This window comes from Ustilaginoidea virens, chromosome 7, assembly GCF_000687475.1.
Source record: "Ustilaginoidea virens chromosome 7, complete sequence".
NCBI lineage: Eukaryota > Fungi > Ascomycota > Sordariomycetes > Hypocreales > Clavicipitaceae > Ustilaginoidea > Ustilaginoidea virens.
Window position 1 is genome coordinate 1,433,670 of NC_057322.1, and position 27,910 is coordinate 1,461,579.

General features: G+C 56.6%; 11 protein-coding genes across 11 annotated transcripts; 5 read left to right on the forward strand and 6 right to left on the reverse strand.

Moving 5' to 3' along the window:
- Positions 1–481: 481 nt before the first annotated feature.
- Positions 482–1,429, forward strand: UV8b_08048 (uncharacterized protein; the record flags this gene model as incomplete). The annotated part of the gene is made up of 3 exons (XM_043145545.1): positions 482–727; positions 814–1,017; positions 1,085–1,429. The coding sequence occupies 3 exons, from the start codon at positions 482–484 to the stop codon at positions 1,427–1,429; spliced, it is 795 nt and encodes a 264-aa protein (XP_043001480.1).
- Positions 1,430–2,022: 593 nt separating this feature from the next.
- Positions 2,023–2,488, reverse strand: UV8b_08049 (uncharacterized protein; the record flags this gene model as incomplete). Its single annotated transcript, XM_043145546.1, has 3 exons — positions 2,023–2,169; positions 2,288–2,350; positions 2,411–2,488. The coding sequence occupies 3 exons, from the start codon at positions 2,486–2,488 to the stop codon at positions 2,023–2,025; spliced, it is 288 nt and encodes a 95-aa protein (XP_043001481.1).
- A 585-nt stretch (positions 2,489–3,073) lies between these two features.
- UV8b_08050 (uncharacterized protein) lies at positions 3,074–3,947 on the reverse strand (the record flags this gene model as incomplete). The annotated part of the gene is made up of 2 exons (XM_043145547.1): positions 3,074–3,511; positions 3,642–3,947. 2 exons carry the CDS (start codon positions 3,945–3,947, stop codon positions 3,074–3,076), a joined length of 744 nt encoding a protein of 247 aa, XP_043001482.1.
- Positions 3,948–4,544: 597 nt separating this feature from the next.
- Positions 4,545–5,991, forward strand: UV8b_08051 (uncharacterized protein; the record flags this gene model as incomplete). Its single annotated transcript, XM_043145548.1, has 3 exons — positions 4,545–4,726; positions 4,783–4,865; positions 4,985–5,991. The coding sequence occupies 3 exons, from the start codon at positions 4,545–4,547 to the stop codon at positions 5,989–5,991; spliced, it is 1,272 nt and encodes a 423-aa protein (XP_043001483.1).
- A 479-nt stretch (positions 5,992–6,470) lies between these two features.
- On the reverse strand, positions 6,471–11,921 carry UV8b_08052 (uncharacterized protein; the record flags this gene model as incomplete). Its single annotated transcript, XM_043145549.1, has 2 exons — positions 6,471–7,128; positions 7,507–11,921. The coding sequence occupies 2 exons, from the start codon at positions 11,919–11,921 to the stop codon at positions 6,471–6,473; spliced, it is 5,073 nt and encodes a 1,690-aa protein (XP_043001484.1).
- Positions 11,922–12,697: 776 nt separating this feature from the next.
- Positions 12,698–13,826, forward strand: UV8b_08053 (uncharacterized protein; the record flags this gene model as incomplete). The annotated part of the gene is made up of 3 exons (XM_043145550.1): positions 12,698–12,786; positions 12,872–13,602; positions 13,714–13,826. 3 exons carry the CDS (start codon positions 12,698–12,700, stop codon positions 13,824–13,826), a joined length of 933 nt encoding a protein of 310 aa, XP_043001485.1.
- A 405-nt stretch (positions 13,827–14,231) lies between these two features.
- UV8b_08054 (uncharacterized protein) lies at positions 14,232–16,885 on the reverse strand (the record flags this gene model as incomplete). Its single annotated transcript, XM_043145551.1, has 7 exons — positions 14,232–15,470; positions 15,542–16,006; positions 16,064–16,294; positions 16,351–16,479; positions 16,541–16,608; positions 16,669–16,785; positions 16,855–16,885. 7 exons carry the CDS (start codon positions 16,883–16,885, stop codon positions 14,232–14,234), a joined length of 2,280 nt encoding a protein of 759 aa, XP_043001486.1.
- Positions 16,886–17,477: 592 nt separating this feature from the next.
- On the reverse strand, positions 17,478–17,902 carry UV8b_08055 (uncharacterized protein; the record flags this gene model as incomplete). Its single annotated transcript, XM_043145552.1, has 3 exons — positions 17,478–17,552; positions 17,625–17,739; positions 17,871–17,902. The coding sequence occupies 3 exons, from the start codon at positions 17,900–17,902 to the stop codon at positions 17,478–17,480; spliced, it is 222 nt and encodes a 73-aa protein (XP_043001487.1).
- A 1,187-nt stretch (positions 17,903–19,089) lies between these two features.
- UV8b_08056 (uncharacterized protein) lies at positions 19,090–19,666 on the forward strand (the record flags this gene model as incomplete). The annotated part of the gene is made up of 3 exons (XM_043145553.1): positions 19,090–19,162; positions 19,250–19,270; positions 19,452–19,666. 3 exons carry the CDS (start codon positions 19,090–19,092, stop codon positions 19,664–19,666), a joined length of 309 nt encoding a protein of 102 aa, XP_043001488.1.
- A 1,958-nt stretch (positions 19,667–21,624) lies between these two features.
- Positions 21,625–22,011, forward strand: UV8b_08057 (uncharacterized protein; the record flags this gene model as incomplete). The annotated part of the gene is made up of 1 exon (XM_043145554.1): positions 21,625–22,011. The coding sequence occupies one exon, from the start codon at positions 21,625–21,627 to the stop codon at positions 22,009–22,011; it is 387 nt and encodes a 128-aa protein (XP_043001489.1).
- Positions 22,012–27,455: 5,444 nt separating this feature from the next.
- On the reverse strand, positions 27,456–27,875 carry UV8b_08058 (uncharacterized protein; the record flags this gene model as incomplete). The annotated part of the gene is made up of 2 exons (XM_043145555.1): positions 27,456–27,720; positions 27,844–27,875. 2 exons carry the CDS (start codon positions 27,873–27,875, stop codon positions 27,456–27,458), a joined length of 297 nt encoding a protein of 98 aa, XP_043001490.1.
- Positions 27,876–27,910: the final 35 nt, after the last annotated feature.

Here is a 27,910-nt window from a genome sequence, read left to right on the forward strand (position 1 = left end):
TCATGGTTGGCCCACTCTCGCTTCTGTTGCCTCGCCAACCCCGATCCCTCTCCTCAGGATCTGGCTTGGTTACCCACAGTCAGCCCAACAAGATAGAAGCGGCCGCCGCCAACCGACCGCACCATCATCCCCCCCCCCTTACAAACCCATTTATTCCTCCGCAACGGCCAACAAAGTCCTCATCATTGACCTAGAGTTACTGCCAGCAGCACTTTTGCCATTTGGTTATCACAACCGCACAAGAGAGAAAACCGTGCCGAGAATAGGGGCCATCGTCGTACATTGCCGTCGACACAGACCACCAGCTGTGATTCTTGCCTGCCTGCCTGCTGCCACCAGAGACCCCGTCCTGTCTGGATCTGGATCTGGATCGGCGCACACGCCACAGTTTCTCCGAGACTGACTCGAGCGTTTCTGGCTGCAAACGACGGTTTCGCCCTTTTCTTTGTTTGCTCACGGGGCTGAACATTTTCCAAACGGCATGGCTTCCCATCATCGAAACTCACAGTACGCATCAGCCAGCTATGACCAGCCGCGGCGTCAACAGCGCACGCGCTCGAGCGATGGCACTGTCAGCACCTCAATGAGCTCATCGTCTGGTCGGGAATCTGCCGCTACGCACGTCACCGACGCTCCCTCGTACTCGAAGAAGATTGTCGTGGTAGGAGATGGTGGGTGCGGCAAGACATGTTTGCTCATAAGCTACAGTCAAGGCTATTTTCCCGAGGTGAGAGCACCCGATGCACAGCAACAGCAACAGCAACAGCAACCGCGACTCCGGATGGACCTGACCTTGCCATGGCCTTCATTTAGAAATACGTTCCCACTGTTTTCGAAAACTACATCACTTACCCCACTCACAACCCTACTGGAAAGACGGTTGAGCTTGCGCTGTGGGACACGGCCGGTCAGGAAGAATACGACCGTCTGCGCCCGCTGTCCTATCCCGAGACCGACTTGATATTCGTATGCTTTGCCATTGATTGTCCCAACTCCCTGGACAATGTTCTTGACAAGGTAAGCCCGTGTCTCCCCCATGAGAACAGAACAGGTCGCGAGTTTCTGCATGCTAACCACTCAGCAGTGGTATCCCGAGGTCCTTCATTTCTGCCCCTACACCCCTCTTATCTTGGTCGGTCTCAAGTCAGATCTGCGCTACAAAAAGACTTGCATCGAGATGCTCAAGACCCAGGGCCTCACGCCGGTTACAACAGAGCAGGGTCTTGCCGTCGCCGGCAAGATGAACGCGCAGTACATGGAGTGTAGCAGCAAAGAAATGCTCGGCGTTGACGAGATATTTGATCGCGCCATCATCACTGTTGTCGCCAACGACAGAAGGAACCAGAATGCAGCTGCCCGCGACAAGAACTCAGCCGTCCCTGGCATGAAGCCGCCCAAGAGGAGGAAGAGACTATGCTTGATTCTGTAAATCGCCTCGTGTGAGCACGCCGTTTTTGCTTTCCTCCCAAGCCTAAGCCCGAAGTGGGGGGGGGGGGGGGGGGGGGAAAGGCTGGTGTTTGCCGCCTACAGATTTGTAATGACCGACCGCTCGACATTTTCTTTCCGGCACGCTTTATTGCCTTGGTTTCTTTTTCTTCTTCTTCTTCTTTTTTGTTTTTGTTTTGGCACCCTATTCTGTATTTGATGACGGCACTTATTACGAACACACACACACACACACACACACACACACATACACACACACAGTCTTGCAAAGGGAGACAATACCATGGAAGCTGGCGAGAGAGGCATCCCTTGTGGCAATGATTTTCGGCGGTGTGATGGTTGAACGATGCTAGACTGACGTGGAAATGGTGGAAATGAAGGATTCTTTAATTCAAGTTTTGTATCTGCATGGTTTTCATTTGTAGGATGGCCTGCTGTTCGATTCGGTGGTATGACTTGGAAAAGAAAGAGACTGCGTGTAGTGTGATGGCACGGATTGTTGCTTGTACCGGCGGGCTTTTTCATTGTTTTCCTTCTTTGCTCTTTTCCAAGTCAAAATTGGCTCATAGACGGTTATCACTGTTGTGCCTCTAGCTGGTCGTGGTCTTGTTTGTCGTTGTCCCTCCTGTGACTGGACTGTGTCTGGGCGTCGCCATCGTCTTTGCCCATGACATTTTCGAACTGCGACCATAATGCTTCGACGGCGGAGAACTCGTTGCCAACCTGCGAGCGTCAGCGTTTGCGTCTTTCGCCCCATGTTAATTCGGGTTTGCTCTTCTGGATCCGACGCGGGTTGACTGTATTGTCCAGGTTGAGAGGGTTCAGTGGCTTTGAGGCCTACCTTGATGACGTCTTCCAGACCCCGGTTCAGTTTGTTGATGTTGGCGAGGACGTGCTCAAAGCTCTGGACGCGGTGGTTAGCGCAGTGGCAAAAAGGCTGTCGCTGTCGCGGCCGGCAGCGTACCGTGGCGATGTCCAAGATGAGCGCTTGGCGCTGCTCTTCGAAGTAGGTCTTGTCCCTGGTGCGCTGGCGCTTAGCCATTGTTATTTCTGGGATGGCGGAGGAAGGTTTGCGGATAGTGGGCGGTGGGAGGTGGGCGGTGGGGGAACCAAGTCTGGAGTTCTTGAAGCCATCAAGACACACAAGACACAAGACACACAGATGGACCCAGTTACGTCTCGGACCTCCAACGGCGTTTGAACCTTGCGAATGATGAATTCTACAGCCCTAGACTACTAGTACATGTGCCCGTTTCGATGATTTACTATAAGAGGAGAAACACCCCCAAAAAATAGGACCAGAAAAAAAACCCCCGCAATGCATGAAATGAACAAGATTCTACTCATAACGGGACATGACCCTTGACCCCACGCCCCAAGACGTCGACATGCCAGGCGCTTTGCTTTGTCTTGTTTTGTCATAATGTACAAGCATGCGTTGTTTACAACCGCAAGATTAAATAAATGCACCCCACCCCCTCTTGATGTCAAGAATGAATTCTTTTTCCTTTCCTTTCCTTTTCTTTTCTTTTTTCTTTTCCATCTTTTTTTTTTTTACAGAATACGTTTTTTGTATGGGTAGATAGGAGTAGAGAGTTGGGGGCAGCAGCAGTGGCGAGAAGCTGCTTCAGGCATTCTTGACGACGCCGACCTTGGCGGCGCGTAAAACGCGGCCGTTGAGCTTGAAGCCCTTTTGCTGGACGTGGAAGACGAGGTTGTTCTCCTTGTCGGGCTGGGCGGCCATAAAGGTGGCCTCGTGCTCGTTGGGGTTGAACTTTTGGCCGTCGGGGTCCAGCCTCTCGAGGCCGTGCTTGGCGAGCGTCTGCATGAGAATCTCCTCGGTCATCTTGAGCCCGTCGTACAGGTTGACGAGGTCCTGCGTCGCCTCGTCCCTGGCAGCCACCTTGTCGGCAGGGACCATGGCCAGCGCGCGGTCCAGGTTGTCGACGCTCTCGACCAGGTCCTTTGCGAACTTTTGGATGGCGAACTCGCGCGCGCTCTTGATTTCGCGCTGCGTGCGATCTTGCAGGTTGCGGAAGTCGGCAACGGTGCGCATGCACTTGTCCTACAGGGGGGGGGGGGGGGAGGGGAAATCGGGCAGCGGCCAATGTCAGCAGGAAAGTTTGCTTGAAAAGAAAAAAGACGAAAGGGAGAAAACCCTGGGTGGCCGCGGGCCGAGGAAGTGATAGACATGCCTTCCAGTCGCGGGCTTCGGCTTCCTTGGCCTCGAGCGACTTCTTCAGCTCGGCCACGACGCCGGCGTCGGCGTCGGCGTCGGCGCCAGCCTCGCCGGCTTGCTCCTTGACCGGGGCTTCCTTGTCGGCCTCGCGGGGCGGTTCCTTTGCCTCGCTGTACCATCTGCTGGCGGCGGGCTGTGCGGTTCTCGACGACCAGGCGGTTGGGCTGCTGGGGAACTTTGGCGACGGCCGAGGCTGGGCGGCGGCGAGCCGGGGGAGAGAGCGCAACGCTCTGGACGATGTGGAGAGGGCTTGGCGCAGCATTTTTTTTTTTTTTTTTTCGTTTTTATTTTTCTCAGAGAGGGTGATAGGGACGGGCCGATGTAGAAGGGGGTGAAAGGGGGGGGGGAGGTTAATGATGCGCGGTGAGTTGGAGTCAAATGATGGATTTGGTGATGCGCTGCGAGCTGGAAAATTCCATGTCTACATGCCTGCCCCTTCCCACTCACACAGCTACCGACGCTACAGAGGTAAAGCAGGCGGGCGGACAAACTACGGGCCGCCCAGCCGCCGAAGCCGCAACCTACCCAGGCAGGAGCTGGGCACACTGCGGCTAACCGCAAGCTTTGGCCAATGGCGACGCGCGTTGCGGCAACCTGGCAAGGCCAGGCTAGGCTAGGCTTGGCTTCAGTGAGAGATGCCGTGGGATGCCGTGGGCCAAGTTGATTCTGCATCGTCACCAGCATCACAAACGACACCAACACGGGGCCCTCTGCATCCGCGTCTCCATCCGAGCCTGCTTCGCAACCAGCCCCTCTCCGCAACGTCTGGCCGCGGGCTTTTGCTCCAGGAAACTCGCCATCCCTCGCAACGCACCGCAACGCACCGCAACGCACCGACCGCGACGGATACTGCTCCGCAATGGCGGCCGCCCACGCAAGCCGGCTTCAAGAAGCCCAGAAGCTGGCCAAGTCGGATCCGCGCAAGGCCGAGTCCATCTACAAGGAAATCATATCCAAGGCTCCCGCGGCCACCTCCGACGCCGCCACGCGCGAGTATGAATCCGCACTCATCAGCCTGGGCGAGCTGTATCGACATGACAAGTCAGTTCATCGCCCCGTGGTCATCGCGGCCAGCAACTCACACGAGACACGGGCAGGAAACCGCAGCAGCTGGTGGATCTTATCCGCGAAAGCCGCTCCGTCTTTTCGTCCTTTGCCAAGGCCAAGTCGTCGAAGCTGGGTAGGTTCAGCCACGTGCGGCCCTCGGGGCTTTTTCTTTCTTTCTTTCTTTCTTTCTTTCTTTCTTGTTCTCGTCCTTGGGCCAGTTGCCTAACGCAGCAAAAAACCCCCCCCTCCCAGTCCGGCAATTGCTCGATCTGTTCGCCGAGGTGCCCAATAGCACCGACGTCGAAATCTACATCACCAAGGACTGCATCGAGTGGGCCACCGCCGAGCGCCGCGCCTTCCAGCGCCAGGACCTCGAGGTCCGCCTCGTCGCCCTCTACATGACCAAGCAGGCGTACTACGACGCGCTCACCCTCATAAACGGCCTCCTCCGCGAGCTGAAGCGGCTCGACGACAAGCTCCGCCTGGTCGAGGTGCAGCTCCTCGAGTCGAGGGTCTACCACGCCCTCGGCAACATCCCCAAGGCGCGCGCCGCCCTCACCACGGCCCGGACGAGCGCTGCCAGCGTCTACACGCCGCCCCCGCTGCAGGCCAACCTCGACATGCAGAGCGGCATGCTCCACGCCGAGGACAAGGACTTCAACACGGCCTTCTCGTACTTTATCGAGGCGCTCGACGGCTACCACAGCCTCGACGACGGCGCCAAGGCCCAGGCCGCCCTGCAGTACATGCTCCTCTGCAAGATCATGCTCAACCTGGCCGACGACGTGAACCAGCTCATGGCGTCGAAGCAGGCCGTCAAGTATGCCGGCAAGAACCTCGAGGCCATGAAGGCCATTGCCCGCGCCCACTCCAACCGCTCGCTGGAGGAGTACGAGCGCGCCCTCTCCGCCTACCGGTACGAGCTCGGCAGCGACGCCTTTATCCGCAACCACCTGCGCCGGCTGTACGACGCCATGCTGGAGCAGAATCTCATCAAGGTCATCGAGCCCTTCTCCCGCGTCGAAATCGACCACATTGCCAAGATGGTCGGCCTCGACACCCAGCAGGTTGAGCGGAAGCTGTCCCAGATGATTCTCGACAAGGTCATCATCGGCGTGCTCGACCAGGGCGCAGGCTGCCTCATCATTTACGACGAGACGCAGCGCGACGAGTCGTACGACTCGGCGCTGGCCACCATTGAGAAGCTGAGCAGTGTGGTGGATGTGCTGTATACGAACCAGGCGTCTATGCTGGAGTAGCGTGAGCATTTGTATAGATTGTGGCGTTTCAACAAGGGGCTTTTTGTTTCTTTTTTAATCCCGTCCCTCCCCGTTTCTCTTTGTCTTTTTTTAACCTCGTGGAAATTGCATTCGGTGATTGTTTTAAAAATGCTGGCCCTGGGGTTGGTTCCTGTTGCTACATCCAGTGAGCCTCATTTTCTGCGTTACAACTCGGTTTCCGTCAATGTTCTTTGCTTCGGTATAACACACGGCGGTGATGTGTCACCCGAACCTCCGTCTCTAATCCAATCTTCACTCGGTAAACAGTCTCTCAAGACGCCCGTCCAGGCAATGCAATCCGCCCTTCAAATACAAGTTGGTATCACAAAATCATGACATTCATTCCCAGACCCCATCCGAAACGCCATCCAAATGAAACCGAATTAAAAAAAAAAGGAGGGGGAAAAAAGAAAAAAAGAAAAAAAGGAAAGCAAGCAAAAACCCGCTAATTCATCACATCAATGAAACATGACCCTCTGGCGTCTTCCGCGCCGCTCCTCCCCCAGAATAAGGGCAAACAACCTCTTTGCAAGCGCTGCCTCGTCCCAGCCCCCCACCTCTGCCCTGAAAGCATCCACGCAGTCGAGATGCCATCTCTCCAGGATCATTGCCTCGCCGTGGCTCTTGACCGTTTTGCCGAGGTACCTGTCCGCTCTGCGGGCGTACCTGATCCCAAAGGGGGCCTTCCGACGCATTTGAAGGAGCTCGTCGAGCAGCAGCCAGTGCTGACGAGTCCACGTGGTTTGCGACAGGGGCTGCTGCTTCGCCAGCGGGGGGGCGTCTTCCATGTACACGTCTTGCGTGTCGCTGTCTGCCTGGTCCTCTGGCTCCGTGGCGGAGGCTGGGGCGCGCGCGTCGCTGTGCAGGGAGAAAGCGGATAATAGGCGGTCGTGACGGGCTCTGGCTTGGCCGCCGGGCGACAGCACGCTGCTGGTGAACTCGACTACACGTCCTGGAGTATGCGGCTTGAGGGGCGAGCGCAGGGCAGACTTTGCGGGAGAGGCGTTCTTGGGCGGCAGGGGTCGCAGGAGCGGTTGCTGGAAGTCGGACGACGCCTCGCTTGCGTTTGACGTCTGCTGGGTCCATCTGTGGATGTCTGCGTGGGAGAGCTGCATCCTAGGAGGGGTGACGGCAGCCGACTTGCTGGAGGGTGGTGGGAAGAGTGAGCGGCTGGCTTGTCGGGGGCGAGGCGTAAGGTTTTGCTCCTGAGCTGTGGTGGGTGCGGGCACTTGCTCCGGTGTAGCTGGAGAAGAGGACCTGTCCACCACGTGCCCTGGTTTCTGCTGCTGATGTTGCTGCTGATGTTGCTGCTGATGTTGCAGCTGTTGATGTTGCAGCTGTTGATGTTGCAGCTGTTGATGTTGCAGCTGCTCCTCATGCGATTGCTGCAACTGCACTTGCGGAGGCGGTTGCTCCTGCTCCTCATGCGGTTGCTGTAACTGCACTCGCCGAGGTGATTGCTCCGGCTCCCGTCCGGGTCGAGCGGGTGAAAACAGCATGCTCTTAGCACTGCTGTCCGGCCGAAACTCCCTCTGGGGAATCTGCGGAAACATGGAGCTCGTGGGCACCACAGGAGGCGCCTTGTCTGCCATGGACATTTGCGTGGATGCTTGAGACGGCCGCATCAGCTTCTGAGCCAGCATGCCAGGAATTGCAGTGGGCGACGAGAAAAACGAAGAGAGGTCGAACCGGCGTCCCTTGCCAGCGGGCTCGGCATCTTGAGCAGCCCTCTTCGCCGCGGCAGCCGCCTCCGCCTCCCTCGCCTCCCTCTCTTCTTGTTGCTGCCGTTGCGCGAGACGCGAGTACTCGTCTGGCTCGCTGGACTGAGAACCTTGCTCCGGGCCGACGGTCGGCTCCTCGGTGAGGTGGGAGAGATCCGGTACCGCCTGGGAAATCATCCTCGACGCTGCGGGTCGCTGCACGCTCCTCTTCGTCCATGGGCTGGGAATCGCGCCGCGGCGATGATTGCTGGTCGGCACTCGCTTGCCAAACGACTGTTGCCTGGGGGGGCGAGGGGTTTCGCGCTGTGCCTCGAGCTCCCAAATGTCTGTCTCGTCATCCGGTACGTCCCGGTCCGGAGCCGCCTCACGAGGTGGCTCTTGCGCGGCCTCTGACGGTTGTTGGACGGCCCGCTGGGCAGCCGCGGGACTGGCAGTTTGCCTCTCAGGCAGCCTGGCAGCCTCTCGCAGCGAGTTGTCACCTCTCAAACTGGGGCTTATTGGTCCCTCTCTCGCGATCCAGCTCATAGCACCGTCGCTGGGTGGCGTGACGCGCATCGAGCTGGCCGGGGATGATGTCGCTGGGGACTCATCGTCTCTCTCAGGAAGAGGCTCTTGGCTTTGGCCAGGGCTCCCCGAGACGACAGGCCGACCAGGCTTGATGGGAGAAGCAGCAGAAGCATCCTGACCGGCCGGGCTAATCCGCGTTGCGGCGGTTTGGGCGCCGGCCCGAGGCTGCAATGGACTGCGGCTGGTCCGATGGCTAGTCTGGCTGTCTCGTGAGCCGTTCCAAGACTCCTTGCTTCCAGATCGCTTGAACGGACTTCCAAGTTGCTTTTCTTGGCCTTCCGGTGATGGTGGGTCCGACGTGATGCTCTGAAGGACTTGGCCTGCTCGGACGATTGCCGATAGATGGGGTCGCAGTGTTTTCTGCAACGTTGTTTCATGCTGCAGTGACTGAGGCTCTTGTACTGGTGACGAGATCTGATGAGGAGGAGTCGTGTCCAAGGATCGTCGGAAAGATTCTGCAGTGACGGATTCACGTGGTTGTTGGGGTCTTGTTGAGACGTCTCCATCGTCCTCGTCCGGTAGCTGCCCTTGCTCGTCACTATGTGGTTGCTGGTCGTCCATGTCCTCGTCTACATTTTGCCGCTCGAATTCAGGCTCGGGCTCAGGCTCGGGCTCAGGCTCAGCTTCCGTCTTGGGTTCAGCCTCAGAATTTTGCTCATGCCCACGTCCAGGAACAGGCTCTCCAGGAACAAACAAAGCGTCTTCAGTGGGTTTCCGAGCTTGAACCAAAGGCTGAGCAACATCCACCAACAGACTGGGATATCTAGGTGACGATTTCGGCCTGGATGGCGGCGGAGATGAAGACTCAAGTCGCTCCGACGCGTCGCGGGCGACACCGCTCAGGCGGCCGGGAGACACTGGCGAATATCTTAACCTGGACGGAGGCAGTGAACCCCTGTTGGATGACTTGCCCCCAGCAGAATCCGCAGCCTGCACTTCAGCTTGCGGCGGCGTGTCATCTGGTGTGGGCAGGCGTGCTAGACCAGGTCTCGCGGCTGTGCTGGCAGCTGACACAGCGACGCCGTTACCATCTTGCATCTCAGCTTCTTCCATCACGTCATCCTCGATGTCGTCGTGTACGGAAACCTCTTCGTATTCGTCCTGTTCTTGCACAGCACGTGTCTGCTTCTGGTCATCATTTTGCTCTTCTTCGTGTGATGAATCGACTGAAGAGGTTGCGTCTCCCTCTTGCTCTTGCGAGTCTACCATTTGCTCCTCGGCATGTTCCTCTCGCAGGGAGTAGTCGAGGGAGTAGTCAGCTTGAGCTTGGGGCGGCATGCGCGCCACATCCTCTCCTTCTGCCTCTAGTTCATACTCTCCCGTTCCTTCAACTGCTGCGTCATCAACTGCGCCTTGTCGATTCTCGTCTACCGCGCCCTGGAATTGGTCTTGGTCGTACTGTGCTGCAGCAGGCGCCGCAACATGTTGATCCGACTGCTCAAGCTCATCCACTTCGATTTCCTGTGACCGTTTGTCGTTGCGTGATTCGTTGCTCCAATCAATCAAGAGACCCTGGTTTCGAAACGCTTGGTGTTCGGCCTGCTCTTCTTCGAGTCCCTCATCCTCCTCATACTCGTTAACCCGCACCTCGTGTGCTGGACCAACTACCTGCTTAGATTCCATGTGCTGATGTCGTATCATGCTCCGAGAGAGGTCAGGGTACTGCACGTCCCCGTCGTCGTGCGCACGGGCAATCTCAACGCGCTCCTCCGTCGTGGATTCAGCATCCCCATGCCGATGTGCTTCCTCGCCAGCCATCTCTTTGTCCTGCGGCTCCTCCAGTTGTGCTTGATCGACCTCATCGTCCAGGTCATCATAAGACGTACTGGCCTGAGCTCGGCGAGGCGTAGCTGCTGTCAAAACAGCTTCAGGAATCTCCGAGAAGGAATCTTCATACGAGCTGATTTCTTTGTGATGCTGATCATCAGCTGTCAGAGCACGGCTACCAGACGGAGGCGATGAGCGTGCTTCATGGTCTTGATTTGCTTGCGCAGTGGCGGACTCTTCTGCTTGTATTGCAATGTACCTGAGCACACGGTGGCGGAGGGGAGATGAGGTGATGGTCTTTCGGGGACTGCGGGAGAACCTGGGACTTGTTCTCGTGCTGGGCGATAATGATTGCCGGGTCGGAGTGGTTTGTCTCTCTGCGGGCGCGGGTTGGGCATCCTCCCCGGCTTGAAGCATGCTCTCGTCGGGTGCTTCTTCCTGGTCCACTCTCTGCCTGAGAGACTCTAATGTGTTGCTGATGATGAGGCTCGTCTCGTCCCCAAGCTCTTCATGCCCAACTGGATGTACGGAGCTGTTGAAGTTTGGCTGCAGCGACTGAATCGAGTCCATGAATATCATGCTGAACTCTTCACCCTGGGCAATAGTATCATAGGCAGTAGCTCCGATACTGACAGGAACGTGCATTTCGTTGTCTGCTAACCCGTCAATCGAAGAATGGTCGCCGTGTCCCAGAGGTGTGCTGCCGAAATCGGTAGTTTTGGCTGCGACGGCACCTTGCGCGTGGTCGCGCAGGGGCTCGTCGACTGAGGAGCGGTCGTTTAATGGTGCCGCAAAGTCACCGTATCCATAATCTCCATAGTCGTCTGCTTGAGACGTCTCAAATTCGGGCCGCCCGTGGTGCATATGCATCTCGTCCATCGACGGAAACCGGGGTGAAGAAGATTCAGGTATTGCATCTCTGGCGCGGGTTGATGGTCTCGGCGGCATCGCCTCGTCCGACAAGGACGCGATCCAGATATCTGAGTCGGGCACCACGGCCTCGCCATTTGCAGGCGACGGGGACGACGGGGCGTTCATGGCCGGGGGGGAAGCAGGAGGGGGAGGGTTGGCCGCCTCATCATCCGTCGATTCCGAAGGAGCCCTGACCAAATCTACTTCATCATCACTGGTAACGGGTGGCAGCTGGGTCATGTCCAAGCTGATGTCGCCCACTTCGTCGGCAAGTTCGAGCAGCTCCTCTGGTGCCAGCGCCTGGCGCCTCCGCCGTCCTCTCCGTGCCGTTGTTGAAGGTCGCGGGGTGTTTGAAGTCTCGACTTCGCTCGACGCGGCGGCGGCGATTGAGTTTTTGCGCGCACGGAGACTTCTCCTCGCCGTCGGTGCATCTTGCGCGCTAGCTTCCAACCGCGACTCATTGACCTCTGCGTCTGTCATGGTTCGAGGGCGTCGCGGGGTCCTTCGCACCGGTGTGTCTGCGCGTCTCTTTGTGCCAGCGCCTGGCATCGGGGTGCCGTTGGATATTCGTTGACGGCCGCGCGTTTTTTGTCTTGTCGAGCCGTCTTCGTCCTCTATGGACTGGCGCAGCGGCACGGTTGTGGTGGTTGTTCGGGATTTGCGCTGGCGCACCGGCGTCGGGGACGCGGACGGGGATGGGGATGGCGACGGCGACGGCGAGGTGGGTTGTTGAAATAGCTTGCGCCTGGCGCCGCTTCCGACATTGCTCTCCGACATTCGATCGCCAGCGTGTGATTCAGAGGATGGCTTCCGGGGAGAGGCTCCAAGGGGTAAGAATTGCTGCGACGACTGGCTGCGCGTTATGCGGCGCGTCGCAGAAGAAGGAGGAAACGACACCAGATCTACCATTGTCGAGTCGTTGAGAGGATCGGGCGATGACATGATGTGGCGTTGGCCAACGGGATAGAAATCGTTCACCGCTTCACCCAGTCGGGTGAGAATATTTGGTGTCTTGCCACTAATTCAAAGTGCCGGATCCGACTCCTGGGCTCTTGAAAGATGTCAGAGGACTAGACATGGGATGGCAGGCGAAGCAAAGGTGGGTGCGGAACGGCGAACCGCGACTTGACTTGACTCGCCGCGTGAACGGAGGGAGGCCGTGCCCCGATTTTGTTTACTCGAAAATGAAGAATCCCTGTCGTGACTGATATAGCTGGAGCCTGGAGGCTGGAGAAACAAGGGGGGGGGGTGGGCCCACCGGGTCTGGGACTGAGTCAGCAAAGTGGGGGGTGGGGGGCTGCCGCAGATACGTTTTCCCGAGCACCCGTCATCTCAAGCTTCGCCACCAGTCAGTCACATGCCGTTTTTCGCGACCCGGACGGACCTTGGCTACCTGTGACCTCGCGGCTGGCTTACGGAGGCATGACTTCATTCCGCCTCGATTTCCCCCCCTCCTCGAGGAAGTGGGAAGGTGCGGCCAAGGGACCTGACTGGTACATACTACGTACTACGTAGCATGCGGCGCATCAACATTTACCTCGGCTCGAGCTAAGGCGCTTCATGGCTGGCTTCGCTTGATAGCATATTTCACATCGTGACGCGGTTTTCTCAACGTCCCAAAACTCTCAACCTCGCACTCCTCCTCCAACCTGTGTGCACTTGTCTCCAACGCTGCCACCGGGCTTCGTCCTCTCCCAGCCCACGCCACTTTCATCGCCATGGCTTCCAAAACCCCCGTTCCTCAGAATGACAACGTCGCCCACGCCCTAGCCGGCGCCGGCGGCGGCATTCTCTCCATGGTCCTGACGTACGAGAAATAAAATTAAAAAAGAAAAAGAGTGCAAATTTGTTTTGTTCAGTGCGCACGCGCAGAGTCGCTCACAAAGCTGCAGGTACCCTCTGATTACCCTGTCCACCCGCGCCCAGGTCGAGTCCAAAAAGGCCGAGAGCAAGTTCATCGACGCCGTCCAGCGGATCGTCGCCCGTGAAGGCGTCGCGGGTCTGTACTCCGGCATCAACTCGGCGCTTTTCGGCATCAGCGTCACCAACTTTGTCTACTACTACTGGTACGAGTGGACCCGCGCTTCGTTCGAAAAGGCCGCTGCCACTGCTGGCCGCGCCGGCAAGAAGCTCACGACTCTGGAATCCATGATTGCGGGCGCCATTGCCGGTTCCGCCACCGTCCTCATCACCAACCCCATCTGGGTCGTCAACACCCGCGTCACCACGCGCCAGAAGAACAGCGAGACGGACGTCGAGTCCGGCAAGCCTGCCAGGCCAACGTCCACCTTGGGCACGCTCCTGGCCCTGCTGAAGAATGAGGGAGCGCAGGCGCTCTTCTCTGGTGTGCTGCCGGCCTTGGTCCTGGTCATCAACCCCATCCTGCAGTACACGCTGTTTGAGCAGATGAAGAATGTCGTGGAGAAGCGACGAAGGATTACTCCCACGGTGGCCTTTTTCCTCGGCGCCCTTGGCAAGCTCTTTGCCACGTCAGTCACCTACCCTTACATCACTGTCAAAAGCCAGATGCACGTTGCTGGCAGCCAGAGCAACAAGAAGGAAGGTATGAGCCAGGCATTGAAGAGAGTCGTCCGGGAGGAGGGATATGCCGGCTTATACAAGGGTAAGTAGCTCCATTTTTCGCGAAGAAAGAAACAAAACAAGACAAGGCAAAACAGATCAAAAGAAAAGAAAAGAGACGTGGGATTTGCGACTAACTCGCGGTGGAATTCAGGCATCGGTCCCAAGGTCACTCAGAGCGTCTTGACAGCCGCCTTCCTATTTGCCTTCAAGGATGTTCTATACGAGCAGACTGTCCGCCTCCGCATGGGACGCAAGGCCGCTTGATTTAAGCTACTCGGCAGGACTGGGCTGCAGAATCACGGGCACTACGAGACGACGCATGGTGCATCGCCAGCTCATTTCAAGAGTGCCCATTCGGGCTTTTTGGAAATTTTGCCCCGTAGATGAGAGGCAGGGAAACAATTTGTCGTGGTCGTCGCAGGCGAATGACGAATGGAAAGAAGAGGTAATGCAGCATGGAAGGGAGAGTAAATCTGGCTCCTTGGTAGCGCGCGATCGCGGGATGGATTGGTGCCCACCCCAGACCAACGACAATCTTGGTCAACCTTGACGATGGGATGGAGTGGGTGGAGTTTTTCGGATAAGATACCAGATACCTTGATGGCGGAAAAAATGAGAGGATGCGCATATGTAACACTATTGATAGTCAGATTTGTCAAATTGGTCGGCTCAACAAGAGCTCGGCACTATCCTGGGAACTATCCACCACTCATGATACGCTTTATCAGGAGTAGGTATCTCGGCCGAAACGCGCGGCGTCTTGGCCTCTCCCGCGGCCTTGAACGCCTTTTGCAGCGTGGAAATAGCCACGACGGTGGCGATGCACGACTTCAGCGCCGCCTTTGCCGATCCGCTCCACCAAGCGTGCGATCCCACCGAAAAGGAATCCTTGGCCGACAACCTGTTCAGAGCTTCGAAACCCCTCTTTGCGTTTGTCGCCGCCCTTTCAGCATACTCGAGCAGTTGGAGGGTACTCGACTCGACTTGCCTCGTCCCGTCTTGGAACTGCTCAAAAGTAGGCAACGCAGGTAATCCGACCGGTGCAAACGGCCTCATGCGGAGTTCATGGCGTAGTTGATCGTTGGAATACGGCCTTTGGGGCGAAGTTATCAGCCCGTGCCGGTGAAGAACAGTGTAAACGCAGCATAACGCATCGGACAGTTCCCACGTGACGGCCGCATCGAGCATGAACAGTCTCGCAAAGGCCAGCGATCGCTGGAGTTGCGCCTCGACATCCAGTTCCGCAGGACCCTGGGAGTGGGCTTGATTCGCCTGGCGGACGATGAACGTCTTGATCCGCTCGACGTGTTGGAGGCGTGACTTGGACAGGAAAGTGAGGTACCAGTACATGCCTGCCAACTCGTCCACCTGGTAGACTTCAAGCTCAAACCCCAACTGGACAATGCTTTCCATCAGCCGCAACTTGTACAGGTACGTCCACGATGACAGAGGTAGAGAGTACGTCTCTGCTGGGCCGAATCCCACGGTCGATCGCTGCATGAGAGGCGGTTCCTTGGTTTTGACTTGAAGGATTTGGTCAATGTCCTCGGCGTCGACTTGCAGATTCTCCCAATCGCGGAGGAGGTGGCACAGCGTTCTGCGAACACGACACCTGTTTTGGCAGGCTGTTCTGAAAATATCCAGGAAGGGTTGCGCTGCTCTTTGACGGAAGAGCTCCATTTGCTGAGACATGGCGAAGCGAGGATCCCGAACGGCTTCGATTTCGTCATTGGCGCGATCCAGCAGGGGGCTCGCGGGGAGGGTGACGATGGAGAAGTCGTCGTCGAGGAGCTGGCGGATGCTCATGGAACCGAGGATCTCCATGTCGTTGAAAAGGAAGGTTTGGAGCAGCGTCCTCACGTAGATCATCGGTTGCGGTTTCTTTGACTGAAACGTATGCACAAACGTCTACATTTCATTCAGCGTTAGACTTTTCTTCCTTTTTCTGCCTCTTTGGGTTGGGAAAGGGGCGCGCTCGCCTGTAGACACTGCGAGTCTGTGTACTCCAAAACATTCATGACTTCCGATCCATCTTTGAACAGACGAAACAGGTGGCCAAACGCGTCGTCAAAGCCGAGTTTCACAATCGGTCGTGGAGGCATGGTGCTTGCGAGCTTGCGCTGCAACTTGGGACTGAAAGCGTCGTCGACTGGCCGGCCTAGAGAATGGGAGCATCGTATGCGCGGCAATATCTGCAGCGCCTTTTCCCAGGCATCCTTTGCTCTGAGGGGCTCTTTCACGTGTTGTGGCGACTCGGTCGCTGCGAGGAACACGCTCCGCAGATCTAGACGGCTGATGAGGGCGTCTGCGATATCCGCGGGTACCGTCGATCCTTTGAGGGTGAGGATGAGCTCTGCCGCGTCGGTGAGAAGGTCCTGGACGACTTTGGAAGGAAAATAAGTCAACAGTGTGCGATTATACGTGGTTGGGACAAAGTCTTCTTCCTGAAGAATCAACGTCAGCGTGCCTCCCCTACTTGACGATTCGTGAGGACAGCTCACCTCGTAGAAATGCTCCGCCTTGATACGCTCATTCACATGGCCGCATGCCTTGAGCATCCCCAGGCAATACGCACGAAGAACCACAAGCATAGGCTGCTGACTGAGCTCGCTTGCCCGGCCTCGTACAAAACACGCATCTTCAATACTACCAGGTTCCGGCATTAAAAGAGCTTCAACATAGACACTTGTGAAGAGTGTTTGCGACAAGGGATACCCTAAATGCCACGACATCTGTTCCCGTCCATCAGTTTTTAAGACGATAGCAGCGAGGTCACACAAACTCTTACCTCGTGACAGATCAGTTGATCCATGATACCAAGCACCTCCTCCGGAAGCAAAGGTCGCAGGACGTCATACAGCACCTCAAACTCTTCACCCGGCTGGATACATCCGCTGTCCATTTTCGGATCCATAATCTGGCGGTCAATGAGTAATGCTCCGTTCAAGAGGAGAGTCAAGTGGCTACGAGCCGCTCACCTCTAGAGCAGCGACCGAGTCAAAGAGGGTGAAGAAGCCATCTTTGACCACTTCTCCGGGCTCCAGCACTACAGAACCGGTTAGTCCCTTGATTACTTGACGGTTGCTGCCAACGGCCAAACACGTACTCTGGACGGCATCCGTAAATTTCTTTGTGATGTCACTGGCGACGATACCCGCGCTGTACATTTTGGGCGGCTGTTGCTCGGGTTCGCTTGGCTGGCATATTGATAGCCTGGATATTTCTGCCAGGAGCAGTCAGAATCGGATGGGGTGCGGTATTTGATGTTTTGGGGATGCTTGGGAAAACTGACCATCCGCTGCACCGATGCCGTAGTCGGCCATTGCGAAGGTAGGATGTTATGGTTCACTTGCTGGCATCACACGGATGTATTGGCTTGCGTTTGGGGCTGCGGCTGGACTTTTCCCCTTGCTTCCTTTGCATGGCATGGCAAGGCGTGGGCAAGGCGTTGTGCGCAAGTTGCGACGTGGATGGGGCCTCGAGGGGCAGCTGGTGCATATATCATGGCCGAGGTTTACGGAGTACCGTTTGGGCGGCACAACTGGCCCAGCAAACCTACGTGTATAGAGTATCGTAGCAAAAAAAAAAAAACCGGGCTATACACGCGGGATTAGGATATATTACAAGATGATGCACACGGACTTGGGAAAAGGACTTTGTAGCTTTTGCCAGCATGATGCGACGGCGTACGACCAAGCTTCGCTAGGTGGGATTGGCACGGTCTAGCAATGTCTAGCAATCCAATTTATGATACAGCAGCACCTCTGATCCTCTTCATGTGAGCTTCACACACACCCTGGGTTTCTGACCTTGATCCAGCCAGGCCCTCTGCTCTTCCCTCCCTCATGCGCCCCTTCCACGCTCCCTCTCGTGCCTCCCTCACTCAGAACAAAAGCCCCTTGTCGAGTTTCGGTTTTACGAGGAAGCGCTCTCGGCCATGGAGGCGGCGTTGGCGGCGCCGAGGTCCTTGACCTCACCCTGCTTGCCGTTCTATCCCGGTTCTCCGTCAGCTAGCCTCCCTACCCGCTGGCCAGAGTCACGTCTCGCACGACAACAACATACCGACCACTTGGCAAAACGCAGGTCCATTTCGCCGCGGCGCTCGGCAACGATTCTCTTGTCCTCCTTCAGGCTGCGGCGGACAGCGCGGGCCGCGACGGCCAGGTATCGGTTGTAGCTGGCATGGTTCCAACATTAGCTTTCTCGACGTTCGGAAGAGGTCGCGGGTAATCGAGAGCGTCGCAGGGCCTGAGCTTGGCGCGCGATGACGAAAAAAATCCAGCGAGGGCTCATTTCATTCTGACGTACGTTAAACCAGCGGCTTTCCAGGCGGCAGTCATATTGACGGTATTTGGGAGGTTGCTGTTGATCGGGGAAACGGATCAGTTTTGATGCTGGCTGGCCAGCCAATTCTTTGATCATGGGCTTTCCTGGAGATCTCGGCTGCCTCAGGCAGAAGCGGCCCGGCGCTCTCACGTGACTGCTCCGCTTCGTCCATCAGCTCCGTACGGCCATGGCGCCATTGCGGTGTCGCCAAAGTTGCCCTTGTCCGACTGAACGTCCGGCAAAAAGTCCCTTTCACTCCAACATGTCGCCAACGCATGAATGATGACGCTCGATTGCGAAACAGACGTTGCCGCAGTCTGTGCAGCCATCTTCAGAGGTGATTCCATATTTGCGCAAGCAATGCTAAACCGACTCCACCCTGGAGTTGGGGTCCACGGTTTCTCCAAGCACAACCATCTCACATCATGCGAACAAATAAGAGTTGAAGAGCATCATGGTGCACAATGCAAGTTTTGACGAGTCCCCAGGGGAGACGGTCTGCTTAGCTTGAGCGAGGCATCCACCCATGACCACTTTTCCCAAGCAAACAAACTCTTTGCTCTCCATCACCTACCTCCCTGACGGCAACACTGAGACAACACTGAGACATGGATGAATACCGTCGATGCATCATGCTTGTGCCTGAATTCGTCCAAGCACAAGTTACTACCAGTTGCGTAGGTAGTGGTTCTGTTCCAGCCGGCCTTCGAATTTGTCGAGCGTATTTTCATCCTGTCTAGCTGAAGCAGAGTACTGCATTGCAAAGGCCGCGCGGTATTAAGCAGCGCATCGTTTGTTGATGATTTAGCATAACAAAAGGTACTGCATAGCGCATGTGTTTATATAGCTCGTTACTCTGCCTGTCCTGCACATACGGCCATACCTACTGGAAAATACACCGTCCCGTTCGCTCCGGATTCGTCAAGCCAGTAAGGGGCAGATTAGTAGTTGGATCGGTGACGGCCAGCGAACACCGGCTGCTGTATGTATCTTTTTTCGAGAATACGTCTTTTTAGTTCCTACCTTTTCTGTTGTGTTTCTGCACACTTGTTGGCGGATCCCACGTCTTTATCGCTGGCAGAACCGGAGATGGTTGACAAGCAACTCTGCGGCATCGCATCTCTCGGTTTGACATGACCTGTTAGCACATGTCCCGACTCCCAAGCCATCAATTTCCTGCTTGCGTTCGCTGCAACCTTGAATGACTCTTTGCAGCTTCATCACCAGAGTGAACAACCACATCGCGCAAAATCAGCCGCATTCACGCCCAGCCCGTAAGTATCCTTTGCGCCAAATACTACGCCGGCGTGGCGTACCAGTCGCCTGTGGCCCGCAGCGCCTTGTTGACGTCGTTGAAACAGCCATGACATTTGTTTCTCCCTGTGAGCGCCGTTGTGATGTGATGATAACAGTACCTGACAAATCTCTTATGCGGACTGGTACGTCGAATCGGACATGGGATATGGAGGATCAATGGATACAGATCCTGAGACTCCTCATCATCTTTCAAGCCCTCCCCGACAATGAACCAAGCCTAAAATCAGGGGAGCGATCTGACACTAGTGCTGTCACATCCAAGGGATACGAAAAATGTCGGCAACAACATCGGCCCTTTCGGTACGCCAGGATTATTGGTGCAGGCCTCGGCCAAAGTGGCCACGATTATGCCAGCCATCAACAATGAAGGTTCTGTTGGGCGGGTGGAAGACTTTACCATGCACGTCACTTGGGCTGGAATACCTGCCGCAGGTATTGGATTCAAGCAAGTGCGGAAATGACGTGAATATCTTGTCGGACGAAGCTGTCTTGGTTATACGGCGCCTCTGTACCAACAGGTATCCATCGATCCACTGAACTTGTAGCCACCTGGTTTGCTGGTTGCTGGCCGTGATGAGGCAAGCCGGAGTCTAACACACGCCTCGGCTCTCCTGAAACTGAGGAAGGGGAAGGGGAATGGGACTTTATTTGTCGTGCCTCAATCTCTATTGCCTCTCATCCGAGCAAATGCTTTCCCCCACACAGTGAACATGTCAAGCTTGGAGACTTATCGGCGGCCTGCCGGCATTTTTCAGGTGAATTCGTTGACGAGTGAAATGACGTCTTTACGCAAGACGCATATGATGCTTGTTCAACTACCGATCAAATGCAACAAAATGCAGAATGAGTTCAGCAGCATATCCTTGGGCATGTAACCTCTTGCTCTACGTTGGATCCGGACGTCTCAGCATATTAAATGCCTAAATTTGCAGAGAAGCAGCTAGTGAGTTGCTACAAGAGATCAGTCGGCTATATTATTCCCAGGCGCGCGGTAATATCGTCCGAGTAATGAAACTGTGCGCGCGGAAGAACGAGCTGGGTAGACTGTGCAGGACTCCTTGCGCATATCGGAATATAATGGCCGTGAAGGTTTTGAGTCCGATTGTAAAGGTTGAAGTCAGGTTTGATGAAGGAGAGGCGCACTCGCTCGCATGCAAGTCGCTCATAAGGAGACGTTTGGCAGTATTCGAATTATTTGAGCATAAAGAAGGCTTGGACCTTCCACAGCCAGCTTCACCTGCAGAAGAAAGCTGGAGACTACTCTTTGACTGGCTAGGATCCGAAAGGCGGGTTTTTGAGCCGACGGCCAAACTTTTGAAACGGCAGAGATTATTCTCCGCAGTGTGGGTTATGATGGCGCAGACTCTGCGTACTTTCGACATGACCATGCCATCCAGGATGAGTCTCCAGAACGCTCGATGCGTTTCTGTCGTGGCGCGCAATAAAGTCTGCGTACATATCGAGCATACGAGCCTGTGCAGAGGCGCGTTTATCAAAACGCGAACCCCTGTTCATGCTGCAACACGGCGGGATACGGCACTTTCTGCCGGTTCTGGGAACGCTTCTGAAGCGCTCGCCCGACTCGACTGGAGCTCTTTGACCTTGCCCTTGCAGTACAGGTGCCCCGATGGCCAACTGAGAAGTTGCGCGCAAAGCGTGCGAGACAACATATTGTCCCAGTATTGCCAACCTTGAAAGCAGTTCCACGGCGAAATCGACGGCGTGCCTATGCTCGGGGAAAACGACCCGTTACGCATCGGCGCGCTGTCGTGACGGAAGCTAAATCTCTCGTTCCTGCTCGACGATCTTTCTCGAGCGTTTTCGGTCCCGCCGCAGGGACGTGATGGGACTTGGATAAACCAAGCTCGACAACGCTAGGTGCTTGGGTCGCTTGGGGACAATCCCTTGTTTGCGAGCCGTTCCCCTGAACATGTTGGCGAGGGAGAGTGCGGAACTCTGGGGATAACGAGACAACATTGCCCTGGAGGTAATGAGCGCTGGCAAGCGTGTTCCTTTCTCTGGGCTGACTGACTGCTTTCGCGGATGAGAAAGTTGGGGAGTATGCCGGCTTGGGAGTCGACAGTTTGAGGGCACTCCCTGCATGTACGCTCCAGTGTTGCGGCAAGCAAAGCTAGCAAAAATGTTCCTTGCCATGGCATCTTCTCCTGGCTTTACCTTTGCACAGCGTTCCAAGATTGCAATAACAGCAACCCCAAGTCACAGGCAGTCCGCAGGCAGTAGCTAGAGGCGACTTGTCCGTACTGGAGAGTCGTTTCACTAAGCCAACCCAGGGCAACGAACACCTCGCTCATCAACTCTGGTAAGATGCGATGGTCACGAGCCTGCCGCACTTGGGGCCAAGTTCCGTCAGACCCTGCATCTTTTTCTTGTCCTTTGCGCCCCGGTACTTGATGGGAAAATGAAGCGAGCAATGGAGATTGGATCAAGGGGCTTCACCAACGCGGTAGTCCCACTGCTGTTCGCGGGATCGAGTCGTCTCGAGCCGCTTGCCCGCCCAGATCCTATCGCACCACACGGCTTGCACGGCGGAGAGCAGAGTGATTGCCGAGCCAAACCGCCAGGCTGCGCCGGGCACAAGACGTCGCCGGCCGGCTCAGGAGCCCGCCCCATCGCTCCCCAAGCACCGCAAGGAACCTTTGAGCATCACGACGAAAAGCAAGGAGGTAGGGCGCCACATCTACCAAGGCTACGCTGGGCGAAGGGCATCGGTCTTGCCATCATCGCTACCGCGACCAATCACGGCCAGCCCTCTCTCGAGACTGGACCTGACGAGCGGGCGCGCTGACAGCGAATGTCTCAGCAGCACGGGCAGTAGGAGCCGACGGGGTGCGTCCGACGTACTGTAGTGAGTCGAATGCGCAGGCGTGGTCTTGGCCATGGCCGACCTGCAGCACGGCTTTACATGCCCAGCTGCCGTGAGGAAAAAGCCGGGTTCGAGGCCCCCCCCCCTTACCCCTACCCCGGGCGCCTGCGCGGCTCTCGCACGCCAGCGTACATGCAGACCCAGGGTGTGGTTGCCTTTTCGCTGCCGGCAGAAAAGTAGAGACGGCTGCCGCGACGCGGAGTAGCTTGGACGGGCACCCATGTCTGGTTTCGCGGCGGGAAGCTTGCCGTGTCACGATGCAATCGAAACAGTTCAAGGGGGGTTAGGGATTGCATGCGATTCGGCAGCAGAGACTTGGACCTGAAGCACGTGAAGAAGTCGATGTAATGCTTGCGTGAACGAAGCGAGGAGGGAGGCCAGCGACGAGTCCGTTCATCTACTCCGGGAAACCTGCAGACATGGCGGAAGCCGGCGTGTCACAACCGCAGCTGTCGTGGTCACAGAATTCCCAGGGCATACATCTGTACCTCAAGTCTTTCCTTCTTCCTTTCTTTCTTTGCCCTTTTTTTTTTTTTTTTTTTTTTTTTTTTTTTTTTTTTTTTTTGGCAAAGGTGTACCGAAAACTCGAGGCGTTGACAACATGTGGTGCGAATTGGAAGCCATAAAATATAAAGACGAGCTCGACCGTCCAGGATGGTTGAATGGGCGAGACTAGGCTTTCCCACGCAAACTCCCCGTTGGCATGCTCTCAAGAATCCGTACCAAGAAGCGACTTTGTCGCATTTGCGTCCAACTTGCCATGCGGACCTGTCGGCGCGGTTGGTTCTTATGAACAGGGCAAAGTATACGGCTCCATTCCGTCTAGTTTCAATAGCCGTGTTTCGAAAGAGCTGGGAATGCCGGCAGCGCTGATACGAGCCTGCCGACCCCTGTTTCGTCCCAACTTGGGCTCGATAGATCGACGTCGAGTAGCTGCCGGAATTCCGATCACACCTCGCTAGCAGACAGGGGGCAATTCCTCAAGAACCTGGAGCTCATCGTATTGGAAGCGAAGCTACTGCCGCGCATCGGTGCGGCAATGGCAATATATCGGGGCACGGCACGGGTAGCTCGGGCACCAGGCAATGACCAGCTGAGACAATGCAGGGGCCACGGCTTTTGGACGTTTTTTTTTCCTCTCTCTTTCTTTCTTTCTTTCTTTCTCCTTTGTAACGTCATCTTTTTGCTGCGACGGAAAAAAGCTAGCCGGGCAAGAACCGCGCTCACAACCGTCGGGGGGGGGGGGCCTCGTTGCTACACACGCTTCATTCGTGACATGCTTGACAAGGGCGGGCGGGCGTGCCGCGCTGCGCGTCAAAACGTCAAAATGCCCGCTTGCACAAATTCCATCCTCTTGGACGCTCATGTGCCGGGGGGGGGGAGGCCTTGGCATGCAATTGTTTCAAAGCCCCCGTGCTGGGAGTGAGTCGACCCAGCCACCCCTACGAATTTGGCGCCAACTGGGCCGGGGGGTTGGCAAGATGCCAAGTGCTGGCGTCCCATGGCGCTGGGTCGTTCCCCCCGAGCGGACGCGTAAATGACAGCCCGGATGAAGCGACGAAATGGTCGGAAAGGTCAACTGGAATGACGAACTAGCCCCCGGGGCGGTGTCGGCAACTGGACACCTGTGGCCAGCGTGGCCGACTCATCACTCATCATTTGTCAAGCCGCAAGCCGCAAGCCGCAAGCGAATGCGGTCAAAGTTTGTCGTCGCGGAACGTGGAGTCTGGAGTCGGCACCGGCGACCCGCCCAGGCCCAGCAGCCAAGCACTCGGTACCGGGCCAAGATCTCGACCGCCCGTTCTCGAACCAAATGGGATATAAAAAGAAACGGAGCGAGCGAGCGAGCGAACGGAGCGCGGTCCCTCGGTCGGCCACGTTGCGTTTTTAGCCGGATGGAGGACGGATGGAGGACGGATGGAGGACGGAAAGGAACAAGGTGCTTGGCGCCTTACTGTTCGGGCGCGCCACACATGACGCGGCGCGGGGCTGTGGCGCGGGGGTTTACCATTTGGTCAAAATAGGTATGGTGCGTCCCGCGCTAAAACGGGCCCCGCGAAAGCTTCACGCCTCCGCGGCCGCCGTTAGGGCACTAGTCCCGTTTTCTTCGCACGCGATTTGATTGTCCCGGTTCCAGGACGAGGCATGGAGGCATGGAGGCATGAATGCCGACGCCGGACCGAAACCGCCATTCCTGCCCAGGGATCCAGGAATCCAGGAATCACGATTGTGGCCTGGAGGGCTCCCGAGGACTGACCCCTGACCCACATAGGGCTGTGCACCTACCCAGGCCCGAGTACCCCAGGCCCCGTCACACAGCGCCAGGCATTTGGCGTCTCTGGCCACAGAGGCAACGGGCACGAGTTTTCGAGTTTTCAGGGCTTGCCTGGCCTCTGCAAAGGGCTGCATGTACCTTTACTCATCTGCAGTCGACTTAGCAACCGGGAAACCCGAAAGGCGTTGCACCTCTTCACATATTGCAAAAAAAAAATAAAAAAATCCCTGCGATTCTCTTGCATGCACTCTCTGCTCCCGGCCAGAGGCCAACGTGCCAACGTGTTGTTTAGGAACCCGTCTGCCAACGAACAGTTCCGAAGCCCTTTGGCTTGCCGCTGGTCAGACTTGGCATTGGGATGCATGGCGCTCGCCGCTACTGTAGGTACCAGGTCCAGTGGGCTTTACGCCTGCAAGGGGCAGGGGTGACACGAGGCACACATAGTACGAGAGGGGGCCATGGCTCGGAGGGGTACTCCGTGAATGGAGGGGTAGAGGAGGAAAATGAGATGAATTTTTTTATTTCCCCCCCCCCCCCCCCAAAATTCACGACTGCTCAAGCAATGCGGCTTGGAGGTTTTGCATTCGAGTTTCAACTCGGCGGTGGCTGGTCCAAGGACAACTCTGTGATTGGACCGCTCCAAATCTGACGGAGCCAACCAGTTCCTGAATACTGTCTGGCCAATAGGAGCGAGACCCCAACTGTCCGCTTTCAACAAAGCTTGCTCTTCGGGACACGTCGGGGCCAGGGCAGCCTGCCGCCGTTTTGGCGCGGTTGTGGAAATTTGCCAAGGACCAGACCAGCCAGACCATTTAACCCGTCGACCATTCTGCTATTGCGACTGCCATTGCTTGACGCCAAGGCCTGACGCCAAAGCCTGACGCCAAAGCCTACGCATCCTCGAGAGAGGAGGTTGGTAGGGACTCGGGAGGAGGCAGATTTCCAGCCCCCTTGGACGAAGCGAGAACCACGGCCCTGCTGACCCAGCCGGATCATCGTCTCGACCCTCCTTCCTGTCGCGTCGTCCGTTCTCGAGCCCTGATGCACGGCTGATGGTGGGGGCGGTGCATAGTTACCGTCGACCTTCCTTGCGGAGGGTTCGTCGCCGATTTGGCTGGGGCTGTTGGGTTGGTCGACTCCGCACCGGGTCCGCGTTGCATTTGATGCTTCCAGCCCGCGGCAGCGGAGTGGAGAGAGCCCCGTCTGTCAAAACCGAGGACACCCTCTCGACGAGGACACGAATTAAGCTGGGGGAGGAAGTGGACGGCATGGCATGATGGAGCTGCACCTCGTTGTCGGACAAGCCAGAACCCAAGCGACTTGCTTGCGCGGATGCCGGACGATGGTCTGGGCCAGAATGCCCATAGCCCGAAGCACGGGGGGCCGTGTGGCACCCGACATCTGATATCGTATTCTATTCTATCCGGAAGGCGATCGAGACGCACTTTACATGGGTTGCAGTACTCCGTACAGCTCCCTGTCATGCCGGGGGGGGGGGGGTGGGTGTGGACCAGGGCCAGGGCAGCGTGCTCAAACGCCGGTTTTTGGTGTTGATCTTTTTTTTTTTTTTTTTTTTCCCCCAAGGCTTCTGCCAGCCCTTGTTTGTACCTGCCACTTCTTGTGGCGGGAATCATCACCCTGGGAATCATCACCCTGGGAATCATCACCCTTTGCATTGACTCGGTAGCCCGTGTTTGGTGGGTTGGTGGCCGACTGTGTCCATCCCTTTTTGTCAGCTTCGGATCACGCAACACTTACGGAAAGGGTTACAGAGGCGTAGAGGGAGGATACTTGAGATGAGCCGCGCGTTCAGGCGCTGGACTCCAGCCAGCCCAGGCACTGGCCTGCTTGTATACCTGCATCACCTGGATCAGGCTCTCGTCGCTGGGTTGAGGTGCAACCAGACACCACCCGCAAACGCCGTGGCCGCCACACCATGTACCGCGTTTGTCGTGGAGAGAGAATGGCCAGAGGAATTGGCCAGCTTGCCCTTTGCGTGCGCTGGCCAGCCGGAGCATCGTTGGGGATGCGCAAAAACCTGACATGTGAAGCATCACGGTGGACAAGCACCAGGTTACAGTGACGATCAATACTAATACTCCCGTGCTCCGTACGGAGCACATTGCAAAGACACCAGACATGCTCGCAGCAGGCGGACAAACATGGAGCGCATTGCGCGCTGCAAACAAGCTTGAGGACACACGCACCTCCCGTCTGGTGGTTGCCGGTGGTGCAGCACGCTTCAAATTTACAGCGCATCACGCGCTGGCGGCTTGTGGTTGACCGTTGTGCTCGCCGGGCAGCCGGCATCGAGGTCAACCGTCAGAAATGGGCAGCTTCCTGACAGCTGGTTGGCGGTTGGCGGTTGGCGGTTGGCCTGACGTGGCTGTCGAGGGACGGTCCAGTCCAGTCCAGCCATCTTCCCCTCCCCGTCCAACAACGCACAACGCACAACGCACAACGCATCGCACCAGACTTCAACGGTGGACCCTCCCCCCAAAACGACCAAGTACAGAGGTACAGCTTGCTTGCGTCAGGCAAGAACAAAATCTCGCCGGCTGGTGACCCGTTCGCTAGTCATTGGCCGCAAGGGCCAGCGCCTTGGCAGCCCCTGCGCCGAACTCCACAGTCCACGTAACCACTTGTTGGTTGGTGCTGCTTTGCTGCTTCACCTGTTTGTGGTCCCGCGCGCGTACGTACCTGCGTTGCATCGCATTAACAGGTCAACCAGGTACTCCGTACCCTCCTAGACCTAGGCCCAGACGGTATACTGCTACGGAGTTTAGTCAACGTAGGTCCAAAGTACCGCTCTGGCGCGTCTTGACCGCACCTTCCCCTACACACCGCCGTCCACCTGTCAAGAAGGGTCATCCATAATCTTCACCCCACCACCCCACCTACCCACCTACCCACCCGCCCACACCCCCCTCGCAACTCACACACCCCGCCCTTGAATCCTGCCAGTAATACCAGACAGACCATTTTTGTCTTGGCCCAGGTTCCTGACCAGACGCCTCGCAGGTGCAAGTTCTAGATGTCGGGACTGTCGACAACGGCTGGCATCCCCCCTCGCTCCCTATTTCTACCTCGTCTACCCGCCCTTCCCTTTTCCGCTTCTGCTTTTCGCTTCCTGCTCACTCGTCTTTACTTTTCCTGTCCTGTACGCAAAGGCCTCAGTTGCCCTTCTTTTCACCACCAGCCCAGACTCATCTCTGGTCACCCGTTTGACTTTGAGCTGCGGCAGCGCGTTCTTTAGCTGCTTGCACAAACCACTGTCCTTAACTCTACTTGCGTCTTTGACAGACTGCATTAGAACGAACTCTCCTTTACGGACGGCCTTTGCTTGCACCTCGAAGCTGCGTTTATACTCTCTCTCTCATTCTTGATTCTTCTCTTCTCTTCTGGCGCTGTACTCGGTACAAGCAAAGCCATCAACGATAAAGGAACCACAAGTTGCTGAATCGACTTGCCCTGCGCACCAAACCAAACCAGTCCTGAAAAGTAGATCCATCACCGACTCACCAGCAGCTCAGCTTTTTTCGATAT